This window comes from Thalassophryne amazonica, chromosome 19, assembly GCF_902500255.1.
Source record: "Thalassophryne amazonica chromosome 19, fThaAma1.1, whole genome shotgun sequence".
Lineage (NCBI taxonomy): Eukaryota > Metazoa > Chordata > Actinopteri > Batrachoidiformes > Batrachoididae > Thalassophryne > Thalassophryne amazonica.
This window is the reverse complement of record NC_047121.1, coordinates 59,229,083-59,254,380: the sequence shown is the minus strand read 5'-3', so window position 1 is coordinate 59,254,380 and position 25,298 is coordinate 59,229,083. Positions and strand designations below refer to the sequence as shown.

The 25,298-nt window shown below is 38.4% G+C and overlaps 1 protein-coding gene across 1 annotated transcript in view; it reads left to right on the top strand.

Moving 5' to 3' along the window:
* Nucleotides 1-25,298, top strand: part of LOC117531936 — a 303,771-nt gene that overhangs the window by 274,422 nt on the left and 4,051 nt on the right. The window contains exons 126-149 of the mRNA XM_034195126.1: nt 17,257-17,363; nt 18,351-18,556; nt 18,659-18,744; nt 18,842-18,867; nt 19,026-19,047; nt 19,141-19,168; nt 19,260-19,338; nt 19,437-19,583; nt 19,678-19,889; nt 20,001-20,104; nt 20,197-20,315; nt 20,414-20,581; nt 20,813-21,012; nt 21,104-21,216; nt 21,572-21,678; nt 21,867-22,034; nt 22,266-22,465; nt 22,557-22,669; nt 23,033-23,139; nt 23,394-23,561; nt 23,793-23,992; nt 24,084-24,196; nt 24,560-24,666; nt 24,921-25,088. Coding sequence (XP_034051017.1) covers nt 17,257-17,363; nt 18,351-18,556; nt 18,659-18,744; nt 18,842-18,867; nt 19,026-19,047; nt 19,141-19,168; nt 19,260-19,338; nt 19,437-19,583; nt 19,678-19,889; nt 20,001-20,104; nt 20,197-20,315; nt 20,414-20,581; nt 20,813-21,012; nt 21,104-21,216; nt 21,572-21,678; nt 21,867-22,034; nt 22,266-22,465; nt 22,557-22,669; nt 23,033-23,139; nt 23,394-23,561; nt 23,793-23,992; nt 24,084-24,196; nt 24,560-24,666; nt 24,921-25,088 — 3,068 coding nt within the window. The remainder of the gene's footprint in view (nt 1-17,256; nt 17,364-18,350; nt 18,557-18,658; nt 18,745-18,841; nt 18,868-19,025; nt 19,048-19,140; nt 19,169-19,259; nt 19,339-19,436; nt 19,584-19,677; nt 19,890-20,000; nt 20,105-20,196; nt 20,316-20,413; nt 20,582-20,812; nt 21,013-21,103; nt 21,217-21,571; nt 21,679-21,866; nt 22,035-22,265; nt 22,466-22,556; nt 22,670-23,032; nt 23,140-23,393; nt 23,562-23,792; nt 23,993-24,083; nt 24,197-24,559; nt 24,667-24,920; nt 25,089-25,298) is intronic.

Genomic DNA, 25,298 nt, shown 5'->3' with positions numbered 1-25,298 from the left:
CTCAACTTTACCTAAATTCTGGGTCTTTTAGTGAAGCTTAGGGCTAGTGGCCAGTGATCACCTTAGTATTTCTTTTGTTTTTTGTTTTGTTACTTAATGCTGCCAAATTATACTGTATTTCTTGTCTTTCTGATGCCTGATTCTATTTTTTTTTTCTCTCTGTTTAAGGTGCAGCTCCATCCAGAGACGGGTGTGGTATTTGTGCTGGAGACCCTCCTGTCCTCTGCACCAACAGCATTTCCTGTATATTCATTTTGTGAATTGTTCTGTAATTTGTGTCTGCTGCATGGCCCAAGCAGAGGGTCACCCCTTTGAGACTGGTCTGCTTGAGGTTTCTTCCTCAGAGGGAGTTTTTCCTTACCACTGCTGCGCTGGGGGTTAGTAAGGTTAGACCTTACTTGTGTGAAGCACCTTGAGGCAACTCTGTTGTGATTTGGCGCTATATAAATGAAAATAAATTGAAATTGAATTGAATTGAGTAATTAAAAGATTGTTGTTCTTTGGATGAAACCAAGAGAAATGAGAGGAAAAAAATTAAAATTGTATTTCTGCTCCCCCACCCCCAAAATCCAAAGTTAATTTTTTTTTAACCTACAAAAGTAAATCTCCAAATAAGTAAACTATAAAGAAAATTCACAACCTGTACATGTACTGATTATACTTGTTTTCATTTGCAGTAATTTTGGGTTTTTTTTGGGACTTAATTCACAAATGAATAAACAAAAGAAGATTTAAGGCGTGCTGAACACCAGTCCCACCATGGGTGGCCCGAGATCTTCAACACAAGTTCTTTTACTCTCATCAGTCTGGTTCGGTAAGTATCAAAGGGTGGGGAGGTAATAGAGATCCTCATCAGAGATCCAGTTTTAACACTAATGCATTTTCCATCTGGCATATGCATAAAAGAATGTCAGGCATGGTGGCTGGAAACAAAGAAGGAGTGGATGGAATTCTCAGTGTCTTGTATTTGGAGGCTATTTTTGCCATTTTATAACAATTTATGTAGTGTGCTGTAGCATACAAGAAACAGCACTGTCATCAAGGAAAACACAATTGTAACTTTTTCATTATCATCCTTTGTTGGTAGGTAGCACAAGCAGCCCTCATGAACACCATACATGTGAAAATCCAACCCCAAATTAAAAAAAAAGTTCTGACAGTATAGCAATTGCACGTAATAGAAAAACAAACCCCAGCAGTGATTCTTACAATTATCTATTTCATTGCAGACCATATAGTGCATCAGATAACAGAATATTTACAGAGGAATCCTTCAAATGGTGACACAAGCACCGAATTTGGCAAAAGTACACCTTAGATACCACTCTTTTGAAAAAAACGACAGGCCACTTGAATTTTCAATAGGCAGCCACTTAGGGGTCAATTGAAAATTACATAGGGGTCAAAATATAAAAATACTCCAGTCATATTGAAAATTATACCACATTATTTGTCTGATTGTAAAGATTCCAAAAAGGTATAGTTTGGACTATCTATGACTGAATTCTATAGAGTTATGGGGTAAAACAAGAATGGTGACAAAGTTCAGTTTCAGTTTGTACAGGGGTCAAATGTTAGAGTTGCTCCAATTTTGTTCAAAAGTGATGCAAATTATTGGTTGAGTTAATAGGGTTTTAAAAAGGAATAGTTTGCACCATGTATCATGCTTAGTTATCACGTTACGGGGTAACATATGTCACATGTCATAGAATTCAATGGACGTCAACATTTTTAGAAACCAAGCATTCAACACAGTAAAAACTATTCCATTTATTAATCCAAGTAGCTCAATCAACAATTTGCACCATTTTTTTACTAAAATTGGAGCAACTTTAACTTTTGACCCCTGTACAAACTGAAATTGACATTTGTCACCATTCTTAAGGTTTTTACCCCATAACTCCATAACATTCAGTTATTAATGATTTTTAAAATCATTTATCCACATACGGCAGCACATCCAGGTACAGGTGCTGTCAAAATAAATATAAAAATAGTTAAACTATCAAATTTACATAAATTTAAAATTTATGGTGATTTATTTAATTAATTTAAAGCCTGATTTATGCTTCTTCAGCTCTGTAACGTGGTGTCATACAATGACACAAATTACAGTTTTAAAGTTCTCCCTCTCTGGATTATGCTTTATTCTGGATTAATATGACCCTCAATAAGCTTTTCTTTCTACAGTCATCACCTCCAATTCAAAGGTAAGCTGAACATTTTCCTCTTTTACTGACTTCATGCTGTAAACACGATGCGGACTTTTCTGATCCATTTATCAGCGTGTGCTATAATATGACGGGAGACGAAGGATTAAAAACAGAAAAGTGTCAAATCACAGCCTTTTGTGTTTGATTTAACAGGTGCACGTCAGGCTTCAGGTCCCAGTCTGAACACTTTGAAAAAAATAAACGGTCAGGCATTTAATCACAGAAATGATTCCTCTCCCACTTTCTACAAATCAGCGACTGTCAGAGCTGAACTTTAATTTGTACCTCTGCACGTCCAGACTGCTCGGGGTTTTTAATGGAAATACATTGTGATCGGACTGGACATTTTATCTGATGTGAGGCATATGTATGTAATGTATTAGTTAAATCAGGAGGCGCTGTACACGACAGACGATGGTTTAAGTGACTTTTACTGTACATGGGACTGACCAATAAATTTACCTCTCAAAACTTGGATGATGATGTTGGCTTCCATCCCACTCCACTCGCCATGTCACCACTCTCTCTAATCAAGGCACTCTAGGTGTAGTTAGGGTGCCTTGATTAGAGAGAGTGGCGACATGACAAGTCGAAAAAAATCGGTCACGTGACTCATGGTGCCATCTTGGGTTCAAAATAGTGTTGGGTGTGAATGTGTCTGCATGTAAATCCAGCTATTTTATTTATTTATTTGCTGAAAATACTGGGTTGCTGTGTGTTTGGATGCACAAATAGTCAGAGCAAGGACTTCAAGATGTACAGATTCCCTTCAGATCAGAACAGAAGAAAAATTTGGGAAAATAAGGTCAGAGAGGTAAAGAGGTAAGTTTTGAGAGGTAAATTTATTGTTCAGTCCCATGCACAGTAAAACTCATCTAAACTGTTGTCCTATAAACCAGATATTTGCAGTCACCGGACAAAAAAGTCCCAAAGTTGTTGTATTGTTTTCCATGTGATAAACACAGTATATTTACATTTTGTATAACGGATTTTTTGCTCACGTCGGATAAATGTCCCGTCCAATCACAATGTATTTCCATTAAAAACCCCACGCAGTCTGGACGTGCAGACTGACTTGACACTTTTCTGCTTTTAATCCTTCATCTTCCATCATATTATACATCATATCATATTATTTGTGAAAATAAAATGGTCATGTTATGTACTAAACAGTTTGACTGCACATTGAATTGCATGACACGGAGTTACAGAGCTGCAGAAGCATAAATCAGGCTTTAAATTAATTAAATAAATAATCATGAATTGTAAATTTATGTAAATTTGATAGCTGAACTATTTTTATATTTATTTTGATAGCACCTGTACCTGGATGTGTTGCTGGATGTGGTTAAATTATTTTAAAAAAAAAATGTTGAAAACATAAAAGGTCCATTCAGTAGTTCAGCGCAGTTAGTCTCAATATGGCGCCTGAGTTGATGCCACTCTCCAATCAAGGCACTCTAGGTGTAGTGACCAGCCCCCCACTCCCTTCTCCCCACCACCATTTTTTAAAATTTTATTTTATTTAATTTTTTATTGTTTTGCAGGGATAGGGTTTGTGATCAAGATTTCTAGAAGGAATTGATCTGTAAACTGAAATCTGTAAACTACTTCAACTGAAATATACATATATTCACTATTCACATTTTGCAATTAATGGTTTATGGATAATTCACGATTTGCAGCTGATTCACGTTTTGGGGGTTAACACAGGTGATTCCCCATTCTGTCAATGCTTGATAAGAATTGCTCGCTATTCAAAGTTGTAATCTGCACTGATATTATTATCAAAGCTACAAGACAACTATCCCAACACATATTAACACAAAACAATACTTTTCTTGTGTTCCCTTAGTGTTGACATCAACTGGGATTTCTGCAACTGTAAGTCTGTTTGATTGTACTACAACAGTATGTTCTATGTAATAATAATAAATATTTGTATCAATTTTAATTTCAGACAAATACAACATCAGGTAAGCAAAGACTTTCTCTACAAAATGTGTCAGTATGATAAAATATGAGAATTGTCACGCATATGAATATGAAGTTAAGTGTATAATTTGAATAAAATTAATTCATATTTTAATATTTATAGGTCCGGGTTCAACTGAAAACAGGTCAGTATGCTAATTTTTTGAAGTTTGTTCTTTAAAGGACAAAGACAGCCATTTTGATGAGGCTAATGTATAAAATGAGTACACAGATTGATATCAACCATTTTCAAAAGGCATTCAACAGGATTAGTGAGGTCAAAAACACTATTTTGTATCTTTTCGGAGTACTACTGGGTTCACTTTATCCTGGTGTATTAAATTAACTTGCGGAAGCTTGAAAGTGTGGTAATAATAAATCAAAATTCTAAACATGCCTATTCTACACTGTAGTATTGTATCTGTAGTACAAACATCAGTGGACAGTGAAACACTGTAAATGACTCGGCAGCACAGCCATCTTCACTTCAAAGTTTTGTGAGGAAGGCAACTTTCTCCCACTACAACAGTTTGTGAACCAGAAATGACAAATGATATGACACAAATAATAAAGTTGCAAATTGTAAATTTGTAACATTCAAGCTTTCTGTATATTATAAAGTACAGAATGTACGTGTTAAACGGTGTAGCAAATATAAAGGGGTGATATAAAACAAAATGTTTCCAAGGCTTCACACATTTTGTGCGTCAGCCATTGTGAAAAGCAGTTCCGTTAAGATCAAATAGTTACAAGGACATTTTGGATCACCCTGCTCAGTGCCGCTCTCACTGGGCCAACATCTCTGCTATTTTGGAATTCTGGAATAGGTCGCACCCACAGATTGAGCTCACTGGAGCAACAACACACGGATCTCTTTCAGTGCAGTTTCTTGTTCTGACTTTAACCACAAAGTTAACACCCAAGTCTTTCATCGCCAACTGTAAATGATAATCAAACCATTCCAATCATATTTTTCTGAACTCTTCCACATCAAACTCCATCGTGTCAATGTTTACAATGTGCTTGAGCAATAACAGGTGAAGTTGCTCGGCCACTCTGAAACCTTCAGTTATCTTTCTAATTTTATGACTGGTAAATTTTAGAATTAATTTAGATGAGATAAACTCATTATCTCACAGGAATATATCATAATTATTTGTGAACTACTTTCTGCGCAGGAATTCATCAAGCACCTCGGCCACGGGCGCGTACTAACACAGAATACCCAGAAACTGGCTCGAAGTTCGGCTATAAGCTAAGCTAGTGGCGCTCGTGAGAGTGTGATTTTAGATGTGCGTCAGCTATTTTGTGATGTGCATCACCGAACACTCTTACAATTTATAAATGGGTAATATGATTTCAAGTTAAGCGTTTATAAGGTGTCACACAAGCGGATGGAGACAGACTAAAAAAGCCACACCAACAGATTGAACCGGATCACGGACTTCATTCACTCATATTAAATCTATAACAACATCGTCCACTAGGTGGATACGAGAGCGCAAGATGGTTGTCGCTGTTTGTCGTCTGTTCTGCCGCCTGCGATGATTCCATGGCAACCAAAAAAAAACAAAAAATTCCATGGCAACCACAAGAATAGTGAATCCAACAGGACTCAGGAGAGGTGGTGAAAAGTGGTTTTAAAAGAAAAAAATCTGGTTGTATGCTTTGAAAATGGATGCTAGTGATATAGCATGTATGGTAATTCTATTTAATGGGCTCAAACGTGAATCCAACCCTTTTAAATTATACTGAATATAACTGTTTATTGTTTCGCCATTTTATTTCCTCAAATAAGCAAAATTATCACTCCAAATAGTGCCATCCAGGGAAACTGCTCTGCAGTAAATATACAAGATGTCACGTCCAAGGTAAGTGTTTATCAATTCCTGTTAGAATGGAATAACCACTAAAATATGTTGGTTAATGGCTCCCTCTAGTGTTCAGAGCAAACAGTCCCTGCAATGGTACAGTGTCGTCTTATTTTTTGTTTTTTTGGTAGATATCCACCTCAGTGGACTCACTCACTGGCCATTTATCCTGTAAAAGGGGCATAAATGGAAGCTTACCAAAGGACAAGATCAAGAAGTTGGAGCAAAATCTCAGATGGATAGTGGAATCCACGTTAAACATCTACTTTGACTTGGTAAACAATTTATTAATATTTTGTGATTTTTATTTTTTTATTTTTGGTAATGTTGCTTTCTGTATTCATATGAAAATCCAACACTTTTCTGTTATTATATCAAGGACAAATGAAAGTAAATCTCTATAACTTGATTAATTAATTTTAAATAATAAATTTAATTTAAAATATAAAAGCCAAAATGATGGGTTGCATAAGTACTGAAACGCTTTGGTACACAGTAAAATCACCAGTGTTAAGTTAACACTGAGTGAGCATATTGGGACTTTATTATTTACTATTATTTTATTTTATTTATTTTTATTTATTTTATTATTTTTTATTTATTGTTTATATTTTATTATTATTACGTATTATATACTTTTATTTACTATAATTATTTATTATTGTTATTATTATTATTATTATTATTATTATTATTATTTTCGACTCTTCTTTTTTTTTTTAGATATTTAGATATACCTTAATATACACTAGTAGAGTTCTACTTTAGAATTGGAATATATTTTAGAAGATATACCTTACTGAATTTTCATATGGTCCCACTCTAACCAGAATAGGACCATATCTACACTGGCAGTGTTAAATTAACACTGCCAGTGTTTACACTGTTTACCAGTTTTACACTGGTGATTTTACTGTGTATAATACCTGTCAATAATCACTTTTATTGCCAGTCTTCTTCAGACAAGTTGGGGAATGAATACATAAACATTTCCAAGTTACTGAATATGTCTGGCACTTTATTAACATCAATTATGAAGAAAAATAAACTGTATGGCACTCTGTGGTAAGTCTGTATGGTAAATCTGGAGTAGATAGTTGACTGTGCAAGAAGGAGGTGCCAGAAGCAGGGGCGTAGGTTTGCATATGGACCATAGGGACAAGTCACAACCATTATTTTGGGATGGCAAAATAGTCCCTACCAATATTTAGCATTTTTGTTTATATAACAAAATCATTCACTATTTTTTTGCGAACTCGATACTATAATTTTAGTCGTCACGTTTTGTGTTTTCGATGTGCCAGAGCGACAGGGTTACCCATGTTGCAATTTCATTGGCTCACGTTCTTCTCACATGGACGTAAACAAAGCGCATCTCGTGGCAGGCAGTGCTTCATTTGTAAAGTGGGAGGTCCCGGAGCGCAGAGGATGGGTGGCTCCGGTGCAGTGTTGCCAGATGTACGATAATTATCGTATTTGTACGATAGTTTTGCCCTCTGTACGATCAATAATGGGAAAAAATCCAAAATGTACGATAATTTCAGTTGTTGCCCAAACACGCATCTCTCTCTGACACCCAAGAATCATTTTGCAGGCGTTGCACTCAGGCGGCATCAAAGACACAACACACACAGCTTTGGCCGCCCGGGACAACGTCATTTGAAAGCCCGCCCCCTCTCATACAAAGTAATGAGTTCCCATCCAATCTGTGCCGTGACAGGAAGATTCCCCAACCAACATCTTTTTTTTTTTTTTTACTTTATTTCAACAAATGCAACAACAAACGAACAAAACACAAGAGCAAAGAGATATACAAGAAAAATAAAAAAAGTTCAAGTTCCTTATGGAGGTGTCAACATTTTTTCTGTGTTCAACAAAATCTGCACAAGTGGCCATGGCATCGGATGACGACAGCCACCTCGAGGTTGAATTCGACTCTTTCTAGTCTGGTAATTAACACGTTTGTGTCCCTTCACAGAAAAAAAAATATCTTTCTAGTAGTGCGTTCTAGTTTCCCCATTACTATAATTACTGTTTAAAAATGTGACATAAAATTCTTTGGAAATAAAAAAAAAAAAAAAAACACTAAAATAGCTACGTTGTATGCGTTTTGTTTGTGTACGATCATTTCTCCCAAAATACGATAATTTTGAGGTTTTGGTACGATACTTTCATATTTCATATCTGGCAACACTGCTCCGGTGCAGAAAAACAAGAAGGGTGGGGTGGAGGGCTTGCGAACAATGCTGTGCGCCACACTTACAATAAACTGCACACCCACACACACCTTCACAAATGACACTAACATCCTGCCTTTTCCTCAGAAATTACTACATTTATGTTTGCTGTCTGTCTCTGTACTTTTTTTGTCAGTTTTGCGCTCTTTTTCATACTTTTGCCTCGTTTCAAAAGTCACCGAACGCACTTTACCGTAATATATGAACATATAGCATGCTGTTGGAAAGCACGGGTTCTTGGCTTGCTGTCAGTGTTAAATTTTTCAGAGTGAGGGCTTACATGAGAACTTACGGTAATGAGAATCAGCGGCGCATTAGTGTGAAACTTCCGTGTTTTTCCTCTGAGTTATGACATCACAGGCTTCGTTTACCATAATACACCATATATATCATTGGAAATCCCTTTTTTTTTTTATTAGGTTGCCAGATACCTACAACTGCATTATTGATGAAGAGAATAGATTATACATCTTGGTTGTAAAAACTTTTTTTTTTTTGTTAGCTCCACAAATATTTTTTTGTTGTCTTGTTCTCTCAGGTGTAGGCCTATCGAATAGATTCGTGATTTTGGGTGCAATTTTGTTATTTAAGCTATTTGTTTGTTTGCCTACACGCTTAATATTGTAAATAAAGTGTTAAATTATTCAGCATTATGTCGTCATATGTTATGTATTATGCTGTACTTGTGCGTCTAATGGTATGAGTGGGTTAGGGGGTGGTGGTGGTGGGCAGGGGGGCCGGGGGGGTGGTATTGTCCCTACCAAAGCTGAGACCAAACCTACGCCCTTGGCCAGAAGGTACATCTCAGATGCAAGCCTAGATTTGATCTTTTGGTGAAAGAAAGTCCTCCTCTATACCACTTCATCATGAAGCTGTATAATCATCTTGGCTTTTATATTTTTAAATAATTTCTATCATAAATGTATTTATAAATCAGAAATCATTACAAATTATAAATCATTTACATATGAAGAAGTGCTCACCAATGCAGATTTAGACATTTGTGAACAATATTTGAGAGAAATGGGTCTTTTGTGTACATGGAAAATGTTTTAGATCTTTGAGTTCAGCTCATGGTCAACTTGAGGTTTCTTCCTCAGTACCATCAGATGAAATTTTTCCTTACCACTGTCACCTGTGTGCTTGCTTTAGGGGTTGGTAAGGTTAGACCTTACTTGTGTGAAGCGCCTTGAGCCAGCTTGTTGTGATTTGGTGCTATATTAAAAAAAGAAAACTTAATTAATTTAAATTTAATTTTTTTAGTGAATCACTGACAATTTGCGTGCGTGCATGCGTGTGTGTTGCCAGAGACCTCCAACAAAACCTGATGCTTGTTGTTTTTTTTATGACAGGGTGCCAATGAGTCTGGAGTTAATGTTCTGGATATATTTGGAGTTTTGGACAGTCTAAATCTGGGCAACGTAAGGGATGAACAGTTCATCAAACTATGGTCCTCGGTAAAGTTCATTCCACTTTTAACCTTCATCGACAGACCCTTCCTCAGCAGCATGAGCAGTCAAAATTTCAGTTGCAGTTCCTTCCAAGAATTGTAAGTAACGCTTATAATGTTTCAGTGGCATAAACAGATAAAATCTGTTATTATATGGCTATGACGGTATGCGCACGCTGATTGGCTGATTTCCGGTCTGATATTTTCCCATATCATAGTGTTACCATGACAGTCGGTCCGGATCTCGTATCAGATTTGCAATTTTATTTACAATGTTCACGGTGTGAAATAAAACAAAACAAAAACCGAACAAAGAAACAAGAACAAGATGAAAACAAAGCTCTGAACAGTCAAGAGCAGATTGGAAACTTCGTTACAAACCTGAATTAGCCTTGCTTGCTTGATCTGTATGGGAATATCAGACCTCTGTTTTTTTGGGCTGGACCTCACTAAAGCTCGGTCCGTACTGTCATCACTTTACTCTGATATTTTCTCGTACAGACCTAGTTAATAATCCTTTATTATTACCACAGTAATAAATACATACTGTGCCTGCACTACTTCTTTGAGCATTTAGCATTAATGAGGTTAAAAGTAGTAACCCACTACATATTTTAACTCAAAGAGCATATGCTGTACCTCCCCCAACCCCAACAATCGTAGTGGCCAATTTTGAGATAAAAGTCAAATTTCAAATGTTGATAAGAATATTCATAGCATGCCATGTTTTCATTGTTCTTATATGTTTATCAGCATCACCATATTTATTGTTGAGTTTGAAAAAAAAATAAAGAAATTATGTTTTGAAGGATTAAAGCTATGAGTGAAGAACTGAAGACTTCTTCAAGAGTGGATGGAGAATTGATCTACAGCCATTTCATACGTGACTACTTAGGAAAGAATTTGCAAGGTAAAAATCCATTTGTTAAATTCAATGTCCAAAAAAATTTACTTGAACAGTTTAAAGTTACCACTCGCACAGAAACTTTTGCAGAGTAAAATATACTCTGCCAGGACTACATTTGGTCCCAGTCCAAAAATATACTCTATAACATTGCTAAATCAGTTCTATCACAGTGTAAAATCAACTCTATCATGCTGTGAATGACACTTATTGGAGCTGAAAAACTTGATTTAACAAGACAGTAGAGCTGATTTCACTCTATAATAGAGTGTATTTAACTCTATGTGGACTGAGCCTAAATGTTATCCTGGCAGAGTATATTTTACTCTGCAAAATTTACTGTGTAGCAGGTAACACTTGAAACTGTATATGTTAATAATGAGTGATGGATGTCTGAAATAACAAATGGTTGTCTGTCACTAATAAGCAGAATATGAGATAAGATTATACAAAGTGAGGTTAATTGGCTTCTCAAATGGCACTAAGCATAACAAAGCCCATTTTAAAATTTGTAGTACCAGGCCAAAAATATAAGGGAGAACACACTCACCAGCTGATCATATGCTGATTAATGACGTTTGCCATTACAATAATTTTAACAAAAGTGATCTATACAATTTCAAAGACTGGAGTGTGATTGATAATAATACACTGATATTGTCATCCGATGACAGGTGACAGAGTGTGTGTGTGTGTGTGTGTGTGTGTGTATTCATTCACATACATTATTATATGGTATGGGATTTTGCCAACTTCTGATTGGCCCATTAGCCACTTCTGAGCTGTACCACATGCCGAGTTGACCGCTGGTGGAGCTGAGTAGACTGCGCATGCAAAACGAGTACGCCTCAGCTAATCGAGCGACGCCTTCTATCGATAACGACCAATCAGATAACGCGATACAGTTTGTTGACAAGATGGCAGAAGACAGGTTTGCGTCTGTTAGCGATGCTGACTTAAAACGAATTTTACACGAAAAAGATGCGAAGAACCCTGCAGAAATATACAGTCAGCAGCCAACCTGTTTCGCAAGTACGTCACTGAAAAGGGACATGTGCCCAACTTTGAAACTTATGGCAGACGGATGCTTGACGGAGTACTCTGTCAATTTTATGCGGAAGCTAGACAGGCGAATGGCGAACTTTATAAGAAAACAAGCCTGATGACTCTAAGTCACGGACTTAATAGGCATCTCCAGTCGATCGATGGGATGTCGGTTGGTGCAGTATGACAGTAATAATAAAGAGTTGAAACTTGAGATTGATTTTTCAGTTTTAGTATGTTTGACAAACTCACAATTTTCTTGTTTGCCATATAATACAGCAGTTATAGACTTTTGATTTCCGTGTACCCGTCAGGATGGGATTCACCGAGGCCTCGGTGAACCCCATCCTGACCAAGTCTGCATAATCACGGGTACACCGAAATCAAAAGTCTATAATTGTATACTATCCCACTGACATAGTGGGAGAGAAAAGAGAGACAAGTGCAGTGTTTAAACTGGAGTAACATAAATTACTTTCTTCACATGTAATGGATTTCCACTGTTCTTTTGAGGATTAAAGTTAATGAGCTGAGAGTGAGCAAGAATCTTTTGAGATACATTGTACTATACTGTCATGATTCACAGAGAAGGTGGTAGGGTGCAAAATGCAGACTCACAGTCAGGTGGTGGAATAAAAAGAGGCTTTATTGATGATTCAGGCTGGTGGTTTGGTACACAGAATAGCAGTCAGCGTTGCAGAGGTACAGGCAGATGATAAGCAGAGGAGTCGTCAAAAACAGGCGGGGTTCAAGAGCACAGCAAAACAGTGCAACAAGGGTGAAGACAAAAATCCAGATTCAGAAAACTAAGCGAGGTCGGGCACAGCGTGGAAACAAGAGACTGTGACAAGAAGAGCGAGGACGAAGATAACAATATCAACGAATGAGCACAGACGACAAAACACACAGGGCTTAAATACACAGTGGCTAATTAGGATGTGATGTGAAGCAGAGATGAGGGACAACAGTGAGACAAGAGAATGCTGTGACAAGTGGGTGATGAGATGACAAACAAAACGGGGCGTGGCCAACAGACAAGAGGATGTACTGGTGAAGAGCAAAAGACTGAAGTGATCAGATGACATGACAGTGAAACTAGGTGTGAAAACATGAGAACCAAGATGAGAAGGGACAGACAAGAGAGTGCAGTGACAGCATGGACATGACAAAGAAACATAAACGAAGAATACGAAAATATCCAGACAGAGAAGAACAAAAAAAAAAAAACAAAGGCTGCATTGAAACTAAACAAAACTGGTAAACTTGACAAATAAAACGAGTGACACAAGCAATCATGAAACAATCAAAAACAGTGTATCAAAACTAAACTAAACAAGAATGGCACTCACATGTGGCTGAAGTGTGATGAACAGAAAACAACAAGCTGTGACAAAATCAGTCATGAACAAAAATCAAAGACAGTGGATCAAAGACTAAAGTAAACATGAATGGAATTCAACATGTGGCAATAGTGAGTGGACAACAGAAACATCGAGCTGTGACAAAAGCAAAATAAACAGATGGTCAAAAAAGCAGAGAAAAAGAAATCAAGAAAGATAGACTGACACATAAAAGTCTCACAGCAATGTTGAATCAGCTCAAATTGCATGCCTTTTCAACAACAACAACAAAAAAAAAAGAACAGGAGCAAGTGTCTTGAAAATACAATGTAAATTTCATTGCTAATAACTCACAGACATTGAAGTGGTGCATCTCAACAGTAATGTCATTTTCATAATAAACAGCATTTCTGTGCTGAACACTGGAAAAGAGCTTCTGCTAACTACAGTTCATGTCTGTTAAGGGAATGTGATAAAATCTTTTTTTTTTTTTTTTTGAACACCTCAGCTTGCAGGGCAGGGTTTCGGAATGATGCAGAATGGATTGAAGCAAACTTGGGTGCATTTATTGCATATGCGACCATCCCAGATCTGAAGGCTTTCAACCTCTCCATAGTAAGCAACATGTTTCTGACTATCCTTTTTTTTTCAAAGACCATTTAATTTTACAGTTGACATTCTTAACCTCAGGTTTTTCTGTATAAACTAAAGGTGTAAATATTGAGTCTGTTAATGTTTTTATAACATTAATATAATCAAATGTCCTGCTTTGTCAAAAAAAAAAAACATTTTTTAATTGTTTAATTAAGTACGTAGGCCAGTGATGGTCACCCTGGTCCTCAAGAACTGAAAGGGCTGTTTTCAGTGTGTCCCTGCATTACCCACACTTGGTTAGCTCAGTCAAATGTGTTTAGCCAACATCTGATTTATCTCATTATTAAGGCAGCGACTCAACACAAGCACAAACCACAACCAAACTCATTTTGTTCCCACAGATGGAAGTTCTGGACCGTCTCACACCACAGCAAAAGGCTGAGTTACTTGTGGATCCAGACACTGGTGCTTTGGAGAATGAGACCTTCATAAAGGTGGTGTGCAACACGTTCTTGGATTCCTCAGACACTGAGCCGCTCAGTCAGTTCATCCAGGCCTTTTTCAGACAAATCCCCAGGAACGCTGACTGTCCATCATACACTGCCATGTAAGAAATGGAAATTTTCAAGTCTGCACATAAAAATGTTGTTTGTGTTTGTCATCGAACTCTGGTTCCTGACAAATCATCTCACTGTGTTGTTGTTTTTAGAGTCAATGGTCTTCAGCAGTGCTTCAAATTGAATCTTCCAGAGAGTGTGAAATCAAGCATAGGAAGCCTCCAAATGAAATTCCTACGTAAGTGATTAAAAAAATGCTTTCTGGCATTTTTATTGAATGAGGTATTTCTGTCAGAGCTGTATTCACTTGATACTTTGTCTGTCAAACAGGTTGTCGCATTACAGGTTCTCTGAGGGTAAGTTGCTTTTCTTTTGTATTTTATACATATTGAACATATTTACACTTGACAGTTGACAAGGTTAAAGTTTATTATTGAAACTTTAAGAGACAAAAAAATTTTGATCTGTGTCAAATATGCCACAAGTGTAATAATGATGATGTTTTTGTCTCCAGTGCAACAACACAGCAGTTAACGGTAAGTGTGTAAAAGTGGAGCGAGCTCCAGCATGATTGCAAAATGACACTGGAAAAGTGCAATTATGTGATGCATGAATATTGTCTTTTTACAGTGAGTCATATCTGTGCTGACGTCAGCGGGTAGGTGAATCACTGTTTGAAGTGCAGTGTTCTGGTTTTCTTCCTTTTCCCCTTTAAGTAACACTGTTTTTCATACTATCGTTTTTTTAGGTCACAACAAATCCAATCTGGTGGCAACTTGACAGAAGCCCTGTGCAATATTTCCATCACTGCACACGCCTGTTCCTCAGTAAGATTGTTTTATTTCAGGTTTCAGTGTCTTCTGCTTTAATTACTTCCTGAGATGAATTGTCATGAACTCAGTCTTTATTTTTGTCTCATTTTAAGGCTACACATCTCACACCCAGCAACGTGGCGACACTGTTGAACTGTTCGCTGCAAAGCCAAATGACATACTCCCCAGAGGTCTGGAAGCTTTTCATCCGAGAAGCTTCTCCTGTGCTGGATAAGGCTCTTACCATGTACTCTGCTATGGTAAGTCCAAAACTGTCATTTCAGAAAAAATTGGTGTTTTCCCTGTGAACTTGGTGCCCTATTAAATGAGACCCCCCACCTCCCACCTGCCCAATTTAAGGCTCCCAACACCAGCAGTCAGTCCTTGACCCCCATTCTTGAGGCTGTTGGAGAGGTGATAATTGCCAACTTCAACCAGATGCAAGTGCAAGATGATGCCTTTGTCAAGAGATGGTTTGAGACAAACCTTCATCCATTTTTGGCTGCTTCATCACCCAACTTCCTGTTTTGTCTCAGCTCGACAAACTTCAGCTGCCAAACGTACCACACTGTGTAAGTAACCAGGTTACATATTTCTGAACTGTGGACATTGATGGCAGATTATCTTGGAGATATACATTTGATTATACACTTGTTGATTTGGCCTTCACTTTTCAATGTTAGCATCCGGGCATTCAGCAGAGTCCAACCATCCATGAAGAGAGAGACACAGAAATCAGTCTTGACTCATTTCATCCAGCCGTTCCTTGTGAAAAATGACTCATCAGGTAAAGGCAGGCACTGTGTTTCAATTGATTAAAGTGGTGACAGCCTTTGGTCACAGTGGCTCATCCAAGTCTTTGTCTTTTTTTCTTCCCAGATCCTGGCTGTGTCTCAGCCAGCAGTGGTACTAAAGAGTGGCTCCAGGATAACTTTGGTAGCTTCTCTGAATTTGCAGATCTGCAGGATTTGCAAACCCTCAATCCAAATTTTTCTGTTGTACGTAACTGAACTGACCGCAGTCTTGTCTATTCAAATTAAAAAATTCCACTTTTTTTTTGTATTGATTGCTCTTTGATTTTGTCCATGTCCTTTTAGACTGACTCCATTTCACAGCTCCGTCCTTCTCAGTTGGCACAAGTTCTACAGAGTTCAGGGAACATCAATAATACAGACACAGTCAGGCTCGTATTTGACCGGCTCGAGCAGGGCGATGGCTTTGAAAATGTGGAGGTTTTGCTCACTGAACTCACAGAAAATGCACCGGTAAGCTTCCCTCTGACATTGGGGTAAGAAGAAAATTCCCATTCTTTAAAACAAGCAGTCAAATTATACATATGCATCTACTTCTATACATCAGTTACAGTGTTCTTATTGTATCTGATGATTGAGAACATTCCTTTTGCTCTTCAACTGCTTGCTAATGACTTCTGAACTATGTGCAACATGAAAACTGTGTAACGTGTATCTGATTTCATATTTTGTAATTGGACAGAATATTGTGATTGAATCCAGTGCAAGAGATCTCGCAATGAATCGGACCTTTGACCTCATCGCGCCCCGTCTTCCAAGCTTCAGTGAAAATGAGTGGAACCGGTGGTTCCTCGATTTGCTAAGACCTTGTCTGGCAAGCTTCAACCCGTTGATGCTCATGAATGTAACATCGTTCATAAACTGCACAAACTATCGTGCTGTGTAAGCACTGCAAACATAAACACACCATGTTTCCAATTAATAAAATGTTAAAGAGGAATTTGATGATACTTATTGTGTTGACCCTTTGCAGTGTGAGGGGGCTGAGCCATGTTTACTCCACAACACCTCCAGAAAGACAAAGAGCAAATGCTGCAGTTTTGCTCAACTTCTTGAAGGATTCTGCCGGAGAATTCAACACACCAGGTAGGTCTGATGAAGTAAACTGGACCACATGTTTTTTCTTTGGGCGACTTGGAATTGTGCCACATTTTGTCAGATTGTACTGAGAACAGACTCAGTGTAGGAGTCAGTCTTCATGGGTCCAAACGTTTGAACCCGAATTGAAATGGGCCTGTAGAGCACTTGCTTTACTTCAGTTCATGCTCACCTCTCCAGTGGTGTCCATATAAACTGATCAAGAAAGGAGTTTACTTTTGTCTGTTGGATCTGGTATCTGAATGGTCCTGATTTGGAACCCGTAACTCCCCTGTTCCCTTGTAAGTTAAGGAATAAATAAAAGTTTGCTGAAATATGATAAAATTGCTTTTTTCTTTTTCGTTCCTTAGCTTGCAGGAAAGGAATTCAGAACGATGCAGAATTTCTTGAGAAAAACCTGGGCTCATTTGTAGAGCAGGCTACCTTCACAGACCTGAAAGCTTTCAACATCTCCATCGTAAGTAATATTTTTTTCTATTCAAAGTTTTTTAAAAACACCCAATGATCCATGATTACTATCTTCAGCTCAAGTCTTTGTGTACAAGTTATAGATGTGAATATTGAGTCTGTTAATGTTTTTATAACATTAGTATAATCAAATGTCCTACTTTGTCATAAAATACCATTTTATAATTGTTTAATTAAGCAGGTATGCCAGTGATGGTCAGCCTTGTTTTCAGGGCTGTGAAAACTCCATGGATTTGTGAAATTCCAGGGATTTCATCGGGGGTGGTGCTAGTGTTTTACTCTGTAATTGTGATTGTCATTGAGTTTTTAAAATGTCTATCGCAACATGTTCTTTTTTCAATATCGTGGAAATTTTATAAAACCGCGGCGGTCCACGGACACTGATCTTTGTGTTACAGATACAAATCAGTGTCCTTGGATCCACAGAGTTTGGAAGAGAAAAATCCCTCTCGTAAAGTGTAAAACGGGACTGGTTGGTTGCTGCGGAGACGATGTGTGGCTCCTGCGCAAAGCTTAAGCTAAATGTAGCATGTGGACATCGCATACCATTAGAGCTCTAAAGTTTTTAAAAGAAGAATTGTTCAGCATGTCTGTGTCACGGAACGGCGTCGAACAGAGAGAAGATGGTGAGAAAGACTGTTTGAAAAAGTCTGATAAGGACAAGAATCCGTGGAATTGTCGCTGGCTTCATCAACACACCTGAAAGATAAAAGAAATGGGAAAAGTGAACTGTGCACTCAGCAAACACAGTAAAAATTTTTCTCTCTATGGAAAATAAACATTGTGCTGTTCAAACAGGATTTTAGACAAGATTATGTGACTTTTTTCATTAATCTAGACTTTCTTTTATTGGAAAAAACAGACTCTGGCTTTGAATGCATTTACATGAATTTACACAAGAATATAAATGAGTTTTTATTAAGGCAGCGACTCAACACAAGCACAAACCACAACCAAACTCATTTTGTTCCCACAGACGGAAGTTCTGGACCGTCTCACACCGCAGCAAAAGGCTGAGTTACTTGTGGATCCAGACACTGGTGCTTTGGAGAATGAGACCTTCATAAAGGTGGTGTGCAACACGTTCTTGGATTCCTCAGACACTGACCCGCTCAGTCAGTTCATCCAGGCCTTTTTCAGACAAATCCCCAGGAACGCTGACTGTCCATCATACACTGCCATGTAAGAAATGGAAATTTTCAAGTCTGCACATAAAAATGTTGTTTGTGTTTGTCATCGAACTCTGGTTCCTGACAAATCATCTCACTGTGTTGTTGTTTTTAGAGTCAATGGTCTTCAGCAGTGCTTCAAATTGAATCTTCCAGAGAGTGTGAAATCAAGCATAGGAAGCCTCCAAATGAAATTCCTACGTAAGTGATTAAAAAAATGCTTTCTGGCATTTTTATTGAATGAGGTATTTCTGTCAGAGCTGTATTCACTTGATACTTTATTTTGTCTGTCAAACAGGTTGTCGCATTACAGGTTCTCTGAGGGTAAGTTGCTTTTCTTTTGTATTTTATACATATTGAACATATTTACACTTGACAGTTGACAAGGTTAGAGTTTATTATTGAAACTTTAAGAGACAAAAATTTTTTGATCTGTGTCAAATATGCCACAAGTGTAATAATGATGATGTTTTTGTCTCCAGTGCAACAACACAGCAGTTAACGGTAAGTGTGTAAAAGTGGAGCGAGCTCCAGGGTGACTGCAAAATGACACTGGAAAGTGCAATTATGTGATGCATGAATATTGTCTTTTTACAGTGAGTCATATCTGTGCTGACGTCAGCGGGTAGGTGAATCACTGTTTGAAGTGCAGTGTTCTGGTTTTCTTCCTTTTCCCCTTTAAGTAACACTGTTTTTCATACTATCGTTTTGTTTAGGTCACAACAAATCCAATCTGGTGGCAACTTGACAGAAGCCCTGTGCAATATTTCCATCACTGCACACGCCTGTTCCTCAGTAAGATTGTTTTATTTCAGGTTTCAGTGTCTTCTGCTTTAATTACTTCCTGAGATGAATTGTCATGAACTCAGTCTTTATTTTTGTCTCATTTTAAGGCTACACATCTCACACCCAGCAACGTGGCGACACTGTTGAACTGTTCGCTGCAAAGCCAAATGACATACTCCCCAGAGGTCTGGAAGCTTTTCATCCGAGAAGCTTCTCCTGTGCTGGATGAGGCTCTTACCATGTACTCTGCTATGGTAAGTCCAAAAGTGTCATTTCAGAAAAAATTGGTGTTTTCCCTGTGAACCTGGTGCCCTATTAAATGAGACCTCCCCACCTGCCCAATTTAAGGCTCCCAACACCAGCAGTCAGTCCTTGACCCCCATTCTTGAGGCTGTTGGAGAGGTGATAATTGCCAACTTCAGCCAGATGCAAGTGCAAGATGATGCCTTTGTCAAGAGATGGTTTGAGACAAACCTTCATCCATTTTTGGCTGCTTCATCACCCAACTTCCTGTTTTGTCTCAGCTCGACAAACTTCAGCTGCCAAACGTACCACACTGTGTAAGTAACCAGGTTACATATTTCTGAACTGTGGACATTGATGGCAGATTATCTTGGAGATATACATTTGATTATACACTTGTTGATTTGGCCTTCACTCTTCAATGTTAGCATCCGGGCATTCAGCAGAGTCCAACCATCCATGAAGAGAGAGACACAGAAATCAGTCTTGACTCATTTCATCCAGCCGTTCCTTGTGAAAAATGACTCATCAGGTAAAGGCAGGCACTGTGTTTCAATTGATTAAAGTGGTGACGGCCTTTGGTCACAGTGGTTCATCCAAGTCTTTGTCTTTTTTTCTTCCCAGATCCTGGCTGTGTCTCAGCCAGCAGTGGTACTAAAGAGTGGCTCCAGGATAACTTTGGTAGCTTCTCTGAATTTGCAGATCTGCAGGATTTGCAAACCCTCAATCCAAATTTTTCTGTTGTACGTAACTGAACTGACCGCAGTGTTGTCTATTCAAATTAAAAATTCCACTTTTTTTTTGTATTGATTGCTCTTTGATTTTGTCCATGCCCTTTTAGACTGACTCCATTTCACAGCTCCGTCCTTCTCAGTTGGCACAAGTTCTACAGAGCTCAGGGAACATCAATAATACAGACACAGTCAGGCTCGTATTTGACCGGCTTGAGCAGGGCAATGGCTTTGAAAATGTGGAGGTTTTGCTCACTGAACTCACAGACAATGCACCGGTAAGCTTCCCTCTGACATTGGGGCAAGAAGAAAATTCCCATTCTTTAAAACAAGCAAAGTCAAATTATACATATGCATCTACTTCTATACATCAGTTGCAGTGTTCTTATTGTATCAGATGATTGAGAACATTCCTTTTGCTCTTCAACTGCTTGCTAATGACTTCTGAACTACGTGCAACATGCAAACTGTGTAACGTGTATCTGATTTCATATTTTGTAATTGGACAGAATATTGTGATTGAGTCCAGTGCAAGAGATCTCGCAATGAATCGGACCTTTGACCTCATCGCGCCCCGTCTTCCAAGCTTCAGTGAAAATGAGTGGAACTGGTGGTTCCTCGATTTGCTAAGACCTTGTCTGGCAAGCTTCAACCCGTTGATGCTCATGAATGTAACGTCGTTCATAAACTGCACAAACTATCGTGCTGTGTAAGCACTGCAAACATAAACACACCATGTTTCCAATTAATAAAATGTTAAAGAGGAATTTGATTATACTTATTGTGTTGACCCTTTGCAGTGTGAAGGGGCTGAGCCATGTTTACTCCACAACACCTCCGGAAAGACAAAGAGCAAATGCTGCAGTTTTGCTCAACTTCTTGAAGGATTCTGCCGGTGAATTCAACACACCAGGTAGGTCTGATGAAGTAAACTGGACCACATGTTTTTTCTTTGGGTGACTTGGAATTGTGCCACATTTTGTCAGATTGTACTGAGAACAGACTCAGTGTAGGAGTCAGTCTGCATGGGTCCAAACGTTTGAACCCGAATTGAAATGGGCCTGTAGAGCACTTGCTTTACTTCAGTTCATGCTCACCTCTCCAGTGGTGTCCATATAAACTGATCAAGAAAGGAGTTTACGTTTGTCTGTTGGATCTGTTATCTGAATGGTCCTGATTTGGAACCCGTAACTCCCCTGTGAGTTAAGGAATAAATAGAAAGTTTGCTGAAATATGATCAAATTGCTTTTTTCTTTTTCGTTCCTTAGCTTGCAGGAAAGGAATTCAGAATGATGCAGAATTTCTTGAGAAAAACCTGGGCTCATTTGTAGAGCAGGCTACCTTCACAGACCTGGAAGCTTTCAACATCTCCATCGTAAGTAATATTTTTTTCTATTCAAACTGTTTTAAAAAGACCCAATGATCCAATTTATCACTGCTGAAAGTTTACAATCTTCAGCTCAAGTCTTTGTGTACAAGTTATAGATGTGAAAATTGAGTCTGTTAATGTTTTTATAATGTTAGTATAATCAAATATCCTTCTTCTTGTCCATGCCCTTTTAGACTGGTGCCATTTCACAGCTCCGTCCTTCTCAGTTGGCACAAGTTCTACAGAGCTCAGGGAACATCAATAATACAGACACAGTCAGGCTCGTATTTGACCGGCTCGAGCAGGGCAATGGCTTTGAAAATGTGGAGGTTTTGCTCACTGAACTCACAAAAAATGCACCGGTAAGCTTCCCTCTGACATTGGGGTAAGAAGAAAATTCCCATTCTTTAAAACAAGCAGAGTCAAATTATACATATGCATCTACTTCTATACATCAGTTACAGTGTTCTTATTGTATCAGATGATTGAGAACATTCCTTTTGCTCTTCAACTGCTTGCTAATGACTTCTGAACTACGTGCAACATGCAAACTGTGTAACGTGTATCTGATTTCATATTTTGTAATTGGACAGAATATTGTGATTGAATCCAGTGCAAGAGATCTCGCAATGAATCGGACCTTTGACCTCATCGCGCCCCGTCTTCCAAGCTTCAGTGAAAATGAGTGGAACCGGTGGTTCCTCGATTTGCTAAGACCTTGTCTGGCAAGCTTCAACCCGTTGATGCTCATGAATGTAACGTTGTTCATAAACTGCACAAACTATCGTGCTGTGTAAGCACTGCAAACATAAACACACCATGTTTCCAATTAATAAAATGTTAAAGAGGAATTTGATTATACTTATTGTGTTGACCCTTTGCAGTGTGAAGGGGCTGAGCCATGTTTACTCCACAACACCTCCGGAAAGACAAAGAGCAAATGCTGCAGTTTTGCTCAACTTCTTGAAGGATTCTGCCGGTGAATTCAACACACCAGGTAGGTCTGATGAAGTAAACTGGACCACATGTTTTTTCTTTGGGCGACTTGGAATTGTGACACATTTTGTCAGATTGTACTGAGAACAGACTCAGTGTAGGAGTCAGTCTTCATGGGTCCAAACGTTTGAACCCGAATTGAAATGGGCCTGTAGAGCACTTGCTTTACTTCAGTTCATGCTCACCTCTCCAGTGGTGTCCATATAAACTGATCAAGAAAGGAGTTTACTTTTGTCTGTTGGATCTGTTATCTGAATGGTCCTGATTTGGAACCCGTAACTCCCCTGTTCCCCTGTGAGTTAAGGAATAAATAGAAAGTTTGCTGAAATATGATAAAATTGCTTTTTTCTTTTTCGTTCCTTAGCTTGCAGGAAAGGAATTCAGAACGATGCAGAATTTCTTGAGAAAAACCTGGGCTCATTTGTAGAGCAGGCTACCTTCACAGACCTGGAAGCTTTCAACATCTCCATCGTAAGTAATATTTTTTTCTATTCAAACTGTTTTAAAAAGACCCAATGATCCAATTTATCACTGCTGAAAGTTTACAATCTTCAGCTCAAGTCTTTGTGTACAAGTTATAGATGTGAAAATTGAGTCTGTTAATGTTTTTATAATGTTAGTATAATCAAATGTCCTTCTTTGTCATAAAATACCATTTATTATTTGTTTAATGAACTACGTATGCCAGTGATGGTGAACCCTTGATTTTGTCCATGCCCTTTTAGACTGGTGCCATTTCACAGCTCCGTCCTTCTCAGTTGGCACAAGTTCTACAGAGCTCAGGGAACATCAATAATACAGACACAGTCAGGCTCGTATTTGACCGGCTCGAGCAGGGCGATGGCTTTGAAAATGTGGAGGTTTTGCTCACTGAACTCACAAAAAATGCACCGGTAAGCTTCCCTCTGACATTGGGGTAAGAAGAAAATTCCCATTCTTTAAAACAAGCAGTGTCAAATTATACATATGCATCTACTTCTATACATCAGTTACAGTGTTCTTATTGTATCAGATGATTGAGAACATTCCTTTTGCTCTTCAACTGCTTGCTAATGACTTCTGAACTACGTGCAACATGCAAACTGTGTAACGTGTATCTGATTTCATATTTTGTAATTGGACAGAATATTGTGATTGAATCCAGTGCAAGAGATCTCGCAATGAATCGGACCTTTGACCTCATCGCGCCCCGTCTTCCAAGCTTCAGTGAAAATGAGTGGAACCGGTGGTTCCTCGATTTGCTAAGACCTTGTCTGGCAAGCTTCAACCCGTTGATGCTCATGAATGTAACGTCGTTCATAAACTGCACAAACTATCGTGCTGTGTAAGCACTGCAAACATAAACACACCATGTTTCCAATTAATAAAATGTTAAAGAGGAATTTGATGATACTTATTGTGTTGACCCTTTGCAGTGTGAAGGGGCTGAGCCATGTTTACTCCACAACACCTCCGGAAAGACAAAGAGCAAATGCTGCAGTTTTGCTCAACTTCTTGAAGGATTCTGCCGGAGAATTCAACACACCAGGTAGGTCTGATGAAGTAAACTGGACCACATGTTTTTTCTTTGGGCGACTTGGAATTGTGCCACATTTTGTCAGATTGTACTGAGAACAGACTCAGTGTAGGAGTCAGTCTTCATGGGTCCAAACGTTTGAACCCGAATTGAAATGGGCCTGTAGAGCACTTGCTTTACTTCAGTTCATGCTCACCTCTCCAGTGGTGTCCATATAAACTGATCAAGAAAGGAGTTTACGTTTGTCTGTTGGATCTGTTATCTGAATGGTCCTGATTTGGAACCCGTAACTCCCCTGTTCCCCTGTGAGTTAAGGAATAAATAGAAAGTTTGCTGAAATATGATAAAATTGCTTTTTTCTTTTTCGTTCCTTAGCTTGCAGGAAAGGAATTCAGAATGATGCAGAATTTCTTGAGAAAAACCTGGGCTCATTTGTAGAGCAGGCTACCTTCACAGACCTGGAAGCTTTCAACATCTCCATCGTAAGTAATATTTTTTTCTATTCGGACTGTTTTAAAAAGACCCAATGATCCAATTTATCACTGCTGAAAGTTTACAATCTTCAGCTCAAGTCTTTGTGTACAAGTTATAGATGTGAAAATTGAGTCTGTTAATGTTTTTATAATGTTAGTATAATCAAATGTCCTTCTTTGTCATAAAATACCATTTATTATTTGTTTAATGAAGTACGTATGCCAGTGATGGTGAACCCTTGATTTTGTCCATGCCCTTTTAGACTGGTGCCATTTCACAGCTCCGTCCTTCTCAGTTGGCACAAGTTCTACAGAGCTCAGGGAACATCAATAATACAGACACAGTCAGGCTCGTATTTGACCGGCTCGAGCAGGGCGATGGCTTTGAAAATGTGGAGGTTTTGCTCACTGAACTCACAAAAAATGCACCGGTAAGCTTCCCTCTGACATTGGGGTAAGAAGAAAATTCCCATTCTTTAAAACAAGCAGAGTCAAATTATACATATGCATCTACTTCTATACATCAGTTACAGTGTTCTTATTGTATCAGATGATTGAGAACATTCCTTTTGCTCTTCAACTGCTTGCTAATGACTTCTGAACTACGTGCAACATGCAAACTGTGTAACGTGTATCTGATT